The sequence below is a fragment of the Hakea prostrata genome, chromosome 1 (genome assembly GCF_041222555.1).
Source record: "Hakea prostrata isolate BN-2017 chromosome 1, UWA_Hpros_2, whole genome shotgun sequence".
NCBI lineage: Eukaryota > Viridiplantae > Streptophyta > Magnoliopsida > Proteales > Proteaceae > Hakea > Hakea prostrata.
The window spans coordinates 64,841,424-64,854,249 of NC_142600.1; the positions used below are offsets into that span (position 1 = coordinate 64,841,424).

At 39.4% G+C, this 12,826-nt stretch overlaps 1 protein-coding gene across 2 annotated transcripts in view; it reads left to right on the forward strand.

Moving 5' to 3' along the window:
• The first annotated feature begins 9,373 nt into the window (after nt 1-9,373).
• LOC149029418 (dentin sialophosphoprotein-like protein) overlaps nt 9,374-12,826 on the forward strand; it is a 53,903-nt gene continuing 50,450 nt past the window's right edge. Inside the window, exon 1 of one of the 2 annotated variants that reach the window (XM_089141858.1) lies at nt 9,374-9,822. In XM_089141858.1, coding sequence (XP_088997984.1) covers nt 9,469-9,822 — 354 coding nt within the window. In that variant the 5' untranslated portion in view covers nt 9,374-9,468. The remainder of the gene's footprint in view (nt 9,823-12,826) is intronic. The other variant, XM_089141859.1, reaches the window with a different exon arrangement.

A 12,826-nucleotide genomic window follows, 5' to 3' on the forward strand; every position in this document is an offset into this window, starting at 1 on the left:
TGATGAAGATATTGTAGAAAATGCAAATCTACTCTAATATCTAAGTATCTTAGATAAAAGATAAAAAAAAAGAAAGCAAATCTAACATGAATCTATGTCAAAATCATGAAGAATTGAGATAGATAAGAAGCTTACCGGTGATTTCACAAATAAAGGACCGCTAAATCAAGTGTTGATGCATTGTGGAAGCCAAAAATCAACCAAGGATTGAAGTGGAATTCCCCTTCAAAGTTAGAGGCAGAGAAACAAGTGAAAAATGAGCCAAAATGGAGAAGTGGTCGCCTAATAAAGGTGACTTGCCGCCTGACCGACTTGGTTGACCAAGGTAGGATGACCATGGTTGACAGGTCCTTGCTAGGGATCGGTATGACTCAGACTGAGTCGCAGCCAGGCAGGCGGGGTTGTCAACAAAGTGACTGATCAATCCCACTGGTCTCTTTTTGCAATTTCAGAGATAAGTCACACTAGGGTGGCAGTCGATCAATCGATCGATCGTGACCGGTTGGCCCCAGAATGGAGTAAATTTTGAAATTTTTATGTTTTGGATGCTTTGAATACACATGTTTGGATCAATGGGATGTGTTTCATTGGATTAATACATAATATGTGGATGACCAACATTATGCTTGTTTAGTTGAAATGATTGGAATTTTGTAAGACTGAATGGCATTACCTAGACATCTTAAAAATGCACTTGTTGCGTTCATGGATTTAATGAACCGGATATTTCAGGATGTGTTAGACAAATTTGTGATAATCTTCATTGGTGACATTTTGATTTATTCAAAGGATGAGAAAGAGCATGATGAACATCTCAAGTTTGCATTGCAAAGGTTGAGAGAGAAGAGGTTATTTGCAAAGTTCTCCAAGTGTGAATTTTGGTTGTCACATGTAGTATTTTGGGCCATGTGGTATCTGCTGAGGGAATCAGGGTTGATTCAGATAAGGTTAGGGTAGTGGCAGATTGGAACCAACCCAAGACAATCACTGAGATTAGAAGCTTTTTGGGATTGGCAAGTTACTACGGGAGGTTCATTCAGAACTTCTCTAGATTGTCAGCTCTATGACAAAGTTGACAAGAAAGGGAGTGAAGTATGTGTGGAGTGATTCATGTGAGAAGAGTTTCCAAGATTTTGAAGAAGAGATTGACCAATACACTAGTTTTTATAGCGCCTGATAACTTCGGAGGTTTGACGGTGTACATAGATTGGTCTCAATTATGTGTTAATGCAACATGGAAAGGTAGTTGCGTATGCATCATGACAACTTAAGGAGTATGAGCATAATAACCCTACTCATGACCTTGAGTTGGCAGCCATATTCTTTGCTTTAAAGATATGGCGACATTATCTTCATGGAGAAATGATAGCTATTTTCACCAACCATAAGAGTTTGAAGTACTTCTTCACCAGAAGGGGTTGAACATGAGACAACGTTGATGGTTGGAGCTAGCAAAGGATTATGACTATGATATTCAATATCACCCAGGTAAAGCAACTATGGTTGCAGATGCACTAAGTAGGAAGAGAAATAGTGAAGTGATTGATCTTACAGCCCTCAATAAGCCTCTATTGAACTCTATCATGGAGTTGGAAATTGTGTTGGAATGTTCAAATATGATCCTTGCAGCCTTCTCAACGAGACCGACATTGAGAGATAGAATCGTCACCTTGTAGTCTTCGGATTCAGTATTAAAGGAGAAGATGGAGAAGATTTCTTTAGATTCGCTAGAGTTACCAGGTTTTTCTTTGTTTACTAATAATGCTTTGATGTATAGGGTAAAATTGCATGTGCCAGCTAATGAAGAGCTTGGGAAGGAAATTTTGGGTGAGGCGCATCATTCCATATTTACCGTACATCTCGGTAGCACCAAGATGTACAAGGATTTGAAAGAACATTATTGGTGTATTGGACTAAAGAATGATGTTGAAGATTTTGTAGCTAAGTGTGAGATTTGTTAGCAGATGAAAGCTATTAGACACCCATTCACAGGTCTTTACAACCACTCCCAGTGTCTAGTTCAAAGTGGAAAGATATCACAATGGATGTTGTCACAGGTTTACCTCAGACTAACAAGGGAATGACACCGTGTGGGTAGTTGGGGATAGATTGACGAAGTTGGTGCACTTCATACTGATGAAGTTACCTTCACCATAAACATTTTGACAATGTTTTATGTGGAAAATGTAGTGAGAGTACATGGTGTGCCAATTAGCATCATATCGGATCAAGATCCGAGATTCACTTCAAGATTCTGGAAGAGTTTGAGCACTGCTCATCATCCACAGACTGACATACAATCTGCGAAGACAATTTAGATTTTGGAAGATACATTTCATGCATGAGTGGTCGATATGGGTGGAAACTGGGATGAGCACCTAGCTTTGGTAGAGTTTGCCTACAACAACATTTATTAGTCCACTATTGGCATGGCACCCTTCAAGGTATTGTATGGATAGGCATGTAGGACTCCTTTGTATGGAATGAAGCTGAAAAGCACAAAGTTTTGGGCCCTAAATGGATTGAAGCCATTGGGCTATGGTTGATTTGATCAAGGAAAGAATCAAGACAACTTAGTCCAAACAAAAATCTTTTGCAGACAAGAGAATGACAAATCTTGAATTTCAAGTACGTGAGTGAGCTTTCTTAAAGGTATTGCCAATGAAGGGTGTGATGAGGTTCAACATCAAGGGGAAGCTTAGTCTAAGATATATCGGGCCGTTTGAGATTTTAGAGAAGGTGGGACCAATTGCATATCGGTTAGCACTTCCTACATCTTTACCTGGTGTGCATAATGTGTTCCACGTCTCTATGCTTCGGCAATCCATAGAGAACTTGAAATATCTCCTACCGCTAGAGCCCAAAGGCTTGAGTGTTGACCTTTCTTATAAAGAAAAACCTGCTGAAATTTTGGACCAAAAGGACGAGCAACTTCAGAACCAACCCATACCATTAGTGAAGATTCGATAGAAGAACCATGCTTTTGAAGAGGCATCGTGGGAGAAAGAAGATGAAATGTGAGCAAAGTATTCCTAGCACTTTGGATTCTTAGGTATATCAAATTTTGAGGACGAAATTTCTTATGGGGGGAGGATGTAAAATCCCGTAAAATCCCGTAAAATCCTAATCTGATAACCCATCGTTGTAGGTCCATGAACCCGGAGTGCAAGTAGAAGGTAGCTTTGGACCATTCGAGTTGAGATTGGGAGTTTGAAAATTGAACCTATGGACTTGGATGAGGTAGGAGATGATCCAACCACCTTAGGTGATTTTGGAAGGAGAGAGAAAGTTGGCAAACAGAGAAATCGATGCAAGAAGACCCCAATACCTAGGTAAATTATACCATTGAATCAAGCATGTTTATAGAAGTCCACGCTCTAAAATCCGCCAGAAACCATATTTGGATGAAGAAGTTCTAGGGGAGGTCTCCCAAGGGTGGCTGATCAAATTGATTGCCTACCCCCACCCAAAAAAGGGCAGCTTTGGGTTTTCAAGTCTTAAAACCTTATTTTATTGTTCTTTAGCCTCATATACGAATTGTTTATGTTCTTTGGAGGCTGAGAGCTTGGGAGAGGAAAAAAAACTTGGGATTTAGTGGAGTCTTTGCAAGATTGGCAATGTCGAAGCACGAATCGCAAGGATAATTGTGTGTTGAGGTAAGGAAACCTCTAAAACTCTATTTGCAACCATTCCTTTGAGTTATTCAAGATGGCGGTTGGCATTAATGACGATGGATGTTGGTAGTTGAAGTAATTGAATGTTTGTTTATGTTTCCTATCATGTTTCCCAACCCCAATGAGTGATGGATGGTGTTATTTCTTCCATTCGAGACCGATTCATCATCTAAGAGATGCACGCGGGCAACACTTTGCTAACCAAATTGGGGGGTTTTTGTGTTAAGACTTTGTTGGGTGTTTTGGGGGTATTTTGGGGCTTAAACATTGTTCCATTGAAGCCCCAAAAGTCCCTAAATCCTGGAGTTTTGAAATGAACAAGTTTTGACCAACTTGGTTCCTAGCCCTAGGGGGTCAGCCAGTCCTATAGGTCTGGACCAACTGGCCCTTGCTTGGGTGTGTGTTTTTGGTCTAATTGATGCTTAGTCATGTCTCCAACTTAAACCAAATTTAATCTACATGTTTTCTAGTGTTCATGTAGCTTGTTAGCACTTTAATTTGTGGATTTCTTGGATTCTTGGAGATCATTTTTTAAGTTGACTACTAAGGAATACACCATCATGTATTAGTGTATTTGACTCATGTCCTATTTCATTCAATCATCATTTTGGTATTTACTCTTATGATTGATATGGTGATACTTTGCACGCATAGATGATAATGTGACTTTATTTGTTTATGTTATTCATCATTTACCTCATTCAAATTATGATTGCCAATGTGATGTCTTGCAAATTGGGTGGAAATGCATTACATGTATATCAATCCGGAATCATGGGTTCGCCCATTGCCCTTAGTGTCTTTGCATTCCCTTAATAACTATGTACATTGTTAGTAGGTGTCTAGATGCATTGGCTAGTTTGCTCTTTCTACATGCTACTATCCATTCTGCATGAGTATTAAAGCCAACTAACTTGTGATAATAGTGGCTAGGTCCTATGGGCGTTCAACAGAGGTAACCATTCCATGAGGAGACGCATGGTCACTATTATCATGCATTCGAAAGGTTGTTGTTGGAAAATGCCACGTCAACATTGCCACATCAACCTCCATTAGTTTTGATGATAACAAACACGAATTACTAATGTTTACATTAAGTTGTGATTGTCTAGCTCATTACTAAAGCAAGTGGACCAAATCCAACTCATTGGAACAAACTCACTGGATGCTAAGCCCAAGTCAAGATCAAGTAAACTTGGACAAGGAACCAAGGTCAAGATGAGCATCAAGATCAAAGCACAAGAAGATGCGAAAATCAAGTCAAATCAAAACTTAGATAAATTAAGGACTTAGGACACCTCCACATGCACTTATACGTACTCGCATTAAATTATATGCATATCATGTCACTCTCCTAAGACATATTAGGAGAGTGTATGAGGCTTAGGGTTGGCTAGAAATACCAAAAACCCAATCAAGTCCCTATTTCGCATTGATCGTGCACTCTGTGCTTTAGACGGCCGTCTGTCTGAGCTAGATGGTTGTTCGTCTGGTCTTGACTAAGCCCAACGGCTATTTTTTTAAGCAGCTATTTTTTAGACAGATCTTCGTCTGATCCAGACAGACATCCGTCTAGGAATGAAATTTCACAGAAATTTCTATTTGTTGGGAGGTTGGGCCAAACAATTGAATGCCATCTTTATAAGCCCAACCACCCACATTTGGGAGTATCTACCTTGCCTGTTGAGCATTTACTATCTCACAACTCTAAAAGCTCTCAAATTGGCAAACAATCATTGATCACTTGCCTTCCAACTTCACTCAACTTTGAAGGACATTCCAAAGTTCTCAACCAAGTTCATTGGAGTAAAGCTTGGAATGATTGAAGGTTATTGGCACTTCATTAGTGGCGCATCTCTTCCATTGAGCATTCATTCATCATTGCATCACACTCATACAAGGAGAAAGTGTCATACCCCTTGTTAGGTAATATCTTCCAATTCTCAAATTCTATTGTTGTTCAATTATAGTCTAAGTTGATTAGAATTGGTAGAGGGTGCTCTTGCCCTATTTAGAACAAAAATTGTAAAGGGTGTTCTTGCTATATTGAACATGGATTGTAAAGGGTTTGATCTCTACCCATTGTATTAAAAGAGAATTACTAGTGGAATACTCTCTTGAGGCCCAAGAGAGGAGTGGATGTAGACTTGCAAAGTCGAACCACTATAAAACACTTGTCTTGTGGATTGATTAAATTACTTTATTGAAATTTAAAATTTATCTTGTATTTGCAATTAAACCGAAAAATTAGGCAAATCCACTAGTTGCAACCTATTCACCCCATGTAGGTTGCCTTAATAGTTGCATATGTGGAGTCTTAGGGCTCATAGGTGTCCAACAAAGATAACCATTTTGTGAGGAGACACAAGATCGTCCACGAAAGCATATGTGGACAATTATAGGGTTACAAAATGACAATCCAAAAGAGGACTAGTCTATGAGGTATAACATTTCTAGGTGAGAACGATACGTGAACCAACAGGGCATTTGGTATGAGGGAAGGAATCCAAACCACATGTAATATGAAGCGAAAGTGACTTTGCATTGGGTTAGGCTTATCCCTGGCACATGCCACTACTTGTTGCCAATGGTGGGTGAGAGAGTGGTGACCAAATCCCCAACCATAGTGTGATGCGACTAAATCCCTTTACTGCAAGATACCGACAGAGGTAACCATTCCGTCAGGGATTAGAGTGACAAGACCTTCCCAGAGTAGGCTGGTGTTATGACATAATGGGTGTCCACCATATAGACTAGCACTTGTTATAGTATAAGAACATACTTGCATAATCATACATTAGCCCATTTCATTTACATTTCTATGTATTATATATGATACGTATGTCGAAAGCATGATATGTGATTATGTTGACCTCACTGAGTTATGTGGAACTCATTCCTCGAAAATATATATCTTTTTAGATTCAATTGAAGGTTATGAGGACACCATTAACTTGGATAGTTCGTTGCTAGCGGAGTCCTAAGAGGGATCACCGAGAGAGGACACTAAGGCACACGGAGAGTTGTTGCCCTGCTCGGATTGCTCTTATGGAATCCAGCCATTTTGAGGCCCTAGAGAAACTATATGGAGATGTAGTTGCCTTGATTGCTTTTATGTATACTCTTTACTAGTTTGTCAGGCTTGGCGCTACTTATCTTATTAAATAATTCTTGATAACATTAAGACTTCCGTTGTTTAACATTTATTCTTAACTTTAACTCTGAATATCATTTTGGGATGATTGCAATTACATTGATAATTTGATACCTTATTTATTCATTTGCTCTTTGGATTATGTATTGTGTGGTTATGGATTGACCGTGAACCTAGATATGGGCGATGGATCACAACCACCGGTATTTGGGTAAGTTCAATACCGGTGGGGTGGGGTGTGACATATAGTCCTTGGGTGCAGGATCTCATCTATTAGGAGGATTCCCAATGGAATCTTTCCGTGTTCCAATCCTTATTCTCTCCCATTGATGTTGATGCTATACTCACTATTTCCATTTTTCACCTGGCACTCCAGACTCTTGGATTTGGAGTAAAACAAAAAATGATAAATTTATTGTTAAATCTACTTATCATCAATGCCTGGCAAAGCCAGATGCCCATGGAAATTTAGCTTCTTCCTCTATTTATTGGAGTTAGATTTGGGAAATCCCCACCATTCCTAAAATTAAGCACTTTTTTGTGTGGAAAAACTCACATGAGGCCATAGCAATTGATAGCTCCCTCTTTTCTAAAAGGGCTACTATAGCTTTTGCTAGTTTTATATGTGGCCACAGATATGAGAATGTTTGTCATGCTTTATTCTTTTGTTCTCACTTTTCATGCATGTGAATGTTGGAAATTTTCCCCTTTACGTGTTGATACAACAAATTTTCAGGGATCACACTTTCATGGTTGGATGGAGTTCATCCAAACCAAATTCAAAGGTTGTGATAACATGATCTTGGTAAATCAAATGTGAAGTGCTTTAGTATGGTGCATTTGGAACACCAGAAATGCATCACTAGTTCGAGGAGTAGAGGCTTCAGTCAAGCACACTATGATTACTTTCTCCTATCTTTGTGTAGATATCCAAAATTACATTATGGACTCACAACACCAATCGGGAAAGTATAGGTCGACATCTCGTGACCATCCAAGTGAGGAGGTAGCTCATTTTCACATTTTGGTGGATAGATCATGGGACAACAAGTCTAGGCATGCAGAGCGATGCATTATGTGGGATTCTAATAGTGGATTTATTGCGGCACAAAGCAAGCATAGATATGGCAAATAGCTATGATAAAGCTTGAAGCCATAAGAGACGGGTTATTACTTGGATTGTCATTAGGAGCTTCCAACATGCTAATACACTTGGATTATTTGTCTTGTTCTTGCTCTAGGAGGTTATTCTTCATCCTTAGATTGGATGAGTATGAGTCTAGTTGTTGATATTTTGAGATTTTCTTCAAATTTTACTAGGGTTTAGTTTAGTTATTTTTAGGGAAGGTAACATGTATGCTGATTTTTCAGCAAAAGGTACTTGTCGTTTTTCCTTGTCTAGGTCTTGGTGGGGTGTTCCACCTTTATTCCTAGTTGATCCTTCTCTATTGTTGTTTAGGTCTCTTGAACTTGGATCTTTGAGCTAATATATATTTTTTAGTTTATGGCAAAAAAAAAAAAAAGAAAAAAAAAAAAAAATGGCTAGCACAATAGTGGTTTCCTTGCCACCAATGACATTAATACATTCAATGTCCACAAATAACCAATGGTTGATGTTGATTCCCAAATAGAGAAGGCCTCTTTGTCAATGGAGGATTAGTAGAATAGTTAAGAACCTCACCTCTTGGTGAAGAGGTGGAGAGATTGTAGGATCAATCCTTGCCAGAAGCATATATAATATCTCCATCCCCACCTTCTCTTCCCTTGTTGCTCATTATTCACATTATCACATACATTGTCTCCAAGCAATTTCCAAGTCTCTTGCAAACGAAACAAACCATAATATCAAATCGGGCCAAGTGAAGTTTGAAATGGAAAGAAATTTAAGATTACATATTCCATGAAATATCCATGGACTTCCCTTCTTGGACAGCCGACAGGGGCTGTCCTACTGAGAATGTCATAAATATTGTTTTATAGTGCAAGCGAAGCCATGACTTGACTGTTCATCCTCCATTACTGGGGTCCATGGTCAGGCCGTTGCATTTGGGTACTTCCAGTTCCAGAATGGCAAAGCAGAAATTGTCGAACACGCAATTAGATTTAGATCGACACCAACTCCACTGTACTTCAAAGTTCAGGCCTTCAGGGTGAAATTAGGGAGCCGAGGCCCGAGGACAAACAGTGAGAATCCAGATGCTCCGGCCGGACCTTGCCGGCTGAACCCTTCTCCAAGTGGTCCAATTGGTCCAACCAACTCCCTCCCTGCGACTGCGTTCCTCTCGGAAAGGACGCGCTAAGGAACTAAGGACTAAAGGGTTACGAATATTTAAAATACGGAATTATGGATTACGCGTGACGGCGTGAGGCGGCAGCAGCGGTAAGGATTTAAATTCTCATCCAACGGCCGATGAGTGCTAGTGTGGGAGATTCTAATGATACTCTGCCAGAGTGTAAAATGTAGAAACAAAACAAAAACAAAACAAAACAAAACAAACCAAGATCCTATACTCTTCTTCTCGTCTTCTCCTGTTGCTTCTGCTCTGCAAATTCTCCCTCCCTCCCTCCCTCCCTCCCTCCTTCTTCTGTTCTCCTTCTTCAGACCAATACAGAAAAGGGGTTGTTTCTTTTAGAAGAGAAATGTTCGGAGGTTCAGGAAAGCATGGTAGAGGAGGAGGTGGAAGAGGTGCAAAGCGCATCCATTCTTCTTTCCCTCCGGCACCTCCCCACCCCCGCCCTGTTGGTGGCGCCCCTCCTCGCCGCCTCTCTATGGGTGGCGCCGCTGGCCGTAATCGTCAATCCATCAGTGCAGCTTCTGCGGCCGCCCCATCAGCTCCAGAGGAGACTTTCAGCCTTGTTAGGGAGCACTCACTTGCTTTCGCCATGCTTGTTCGACTCACACCTGATCTTGTTGAGGAGATCAAGCGTGTTGAAGCCCAAGGTGGGACTGCCCGGATCAAATTCGGCTCGTATGCCAATAATACATGTGAGAATGTAAGTACAAAGAGGAACAAATATTAATTAGGTCTATTATTATTATCGTTGTTATTATTATTGTTATGGTTTGAGTAACCAAAACTGGGGTTGGTAGTGGAGTAGCCTTTTCAGGTTCTTACTTTTCCTGTGGGAAATGAACTTCCTCTATTTGATATTTGGGTTCTCTTCTTTAGTAGAAACTTGAAGAACCAATACTAGCCAAGCATTGAATCCTGGTTTATGTTATTGATTCCATAGCTATAAATATATCTTTTTATTGGACTATCTTGGTCGTTACTTGTTTGTATTGATTTTGAGAATTTTTCTCTTCAATATCACCAACCATCATCAGGTTTTAACGCAACTTACCGTGACAAGCAGTGGAGTCGTTCAAATTTAACCTTTATAACATGGATTAATTAGCTAAAACTATTTCAGAATCTAAGTTTACAATCAAAACACTTAAACTGCCTTGTGAAGACCAACAACTTTGAAATATGGTCATTCATTCTGTGTTTTAATGTAGTGAACTTTTGAAGTAGAAAGCATCTAAATACAAGGGCTTTTGGATATAAGGTATGGAAGTCATCTTCCAATGGCATTTGCAAAGGTCATTGTTAAGAACACAGAGGAGAATCTTGAGAACTAGGACTTTGTTCACCTCTGTGGAACATTCACTAGATGTATTATGTAAACTTAAATGGAGATTCAAAGAAAAATTACCCAAGTTGGTTCATAATGGAAACTGCTTAAGCAAACCAGAAATTGTCTGGTTTGAATTTATTGACTGGTTCAGCATGAAGTGGGAACCATGATTAATAGTTGAATATAAATTAATTGGATTTCCTTTTAAAATTCAGGATGTCCTGTTTGTGAGCTGAAAATGTTGAACTTTTTAAACTAGTACTGGAACTCCCCTAAGCAATAATTTATGAGTTAAATGTAGAACAAAGAATAACAGCATCAGTTGGGCAAACCATTTGTGTTGTAATTGAGCTAATATTTGTAGGATACCTCCAAGTGCGGCTTGGAATCAACATTCTGAGTTGATTTTGCTAGTCTATGATCTGTGAATGGGATATTCAGTGAGAATATATGAAATTTGTTTTCTTGCATTAGTGTAATAAGTCTTGCTAATGATATCCCTGTCAAGATGATAATAGTTTAAATCCCTTCACCATTAAACTTGTGAATCCTCAAGGTAGCCTAAGAATTATCTGGAAGGGTTATCAATTCAACAGGAGATGGGAGTCAACTTCCTGTTCCTTGCGTCCTCTAGGGGAGGGCTGAAAATTCATTCCGCATTCCCCCCCCCCCCCGGCCAATATAATCTGTAGAAAGACCCAAGGAGATTTAGTGTTAGGATGCACAACTCTGATGGCAATTGTCCTTGCTAGCCTCTTATAGGGATTGGCTACTGACTTGAAGTATGCCATTTTTACCATCCTTTCTATGACTTATAAATAGTAGTAGAAAATGGATCCTGTTTGAAAGCCTTTTTGAATTCAAAGACAATTGAGCCAAGGGTACTTAAAATTTGGATCCTAAATGATTTTAAAATTTGATGTCAAACTCTATAACCCAGTCATTGTCTTCATTTGTTTTTTTTAGGGAACTTCAAATTTTCTCAATTTCTCTGCTTCTACAAGCTCAGTCTATGTTGGCACTAAACACATGAACCTTCTCTTCAACTTTAATGGAGCTAAACCCAAAAGTGTTTTGAAGTCTTTCTTTGGTCATCATCTCCTCTACTTTTCTCCTATATTCCAGCATCTGCATATATATTTGAAAGCAATTTGAAAAGCACTTGATTGATTAGGCTCCAAGACAAAGATCCTCCTGGCCACTTCTTCAGCTTATTTCAACTCGCTCATGAATTCTAAAAGCACTTAATGGAGCTCCCCAAATGCTACCACTAGGCTTAGTTGACATTTTATCAAACAATTGTTTTATTGATTCAATTTTCCCTCCCATGCCTAATAGGTTATAATGCATTTTATAGGGACCAATACCAAAGTCCTACTCATTGATTGAAAAACACGCCATACTTATTCAGCCTTACCAGAACGATTGCAAGCTGATAGAAACAAAACATAAGTTATGGAATTGGGTATGTAATAACATGCTAGAAAAATGAGTAACTGCTTTAGAATATAGACCATGCATTCCCAAACCCATTGATTATTGCACTCTAAGAATTTTTTTCTCAGGCATTCAATCGAACACTTTGTAGGCATCCAAGTGGAACTGCACTTGGCATACATATCAATGAAGGTAGAGCAAGTTACTAATCTAATAGAGTAAAGTGTAAGAGACAAACAGAAAAAAGAATGAGTTAGGTAATCGTTAGGAAGAAGAGAAAAATTAAAAAAAGGCTAACCCATTCTCAGAGTCAAGCATTAAATTCACCCTCTTCAGTTGAAGCTGCAGGCAATTGTAAGGAACAGGAAGGGGAAAAAAAAGAAGAAAAACTCTAATCCATCTCTGGTAAAAAACTGGAAAAAAAGGAGTCTGGAAGTGAGGTTTTTGGGTCGTCGTTCACCCTGTATGACTCACAGAGGTGAGACCTCTCCCTCCCCACTTTTTAAAGCTGGATTGATTCGTATCGGCCCTTATTGCCGTGTATTGGTTTGATACTGATCGATACAATTGCTACTTATCGCTAAACACATGATAGTTTTTTAAAACAAAAATTGATAGTATCATGGTCTTGTATCGTTTCGTCTTTTATCAGCCGATACATTGAGATATGGGGGAAACAATAAGGAAATTTATTTTCTGGAGACGAATCAGCCTGTATCGTATTGCAAACTGTGGTACCGGTACGTGTCGGCTGATTCAAAATGATATGGGCCATACTTTAAAGTTTAAACCTTGCTTGGGGGTGTCGTAAGGGCCTGGGGTGCTTGCCCAGGTGCAACAGCATTGGGGGTGGGATTTAGGGTTGCACAAACAGGGGAGGGAGGCTTGTGCAAGGTTGGAGGAAGGGCTAGGGTTGCTGAAACTGCAGGGGAAAGGGAGG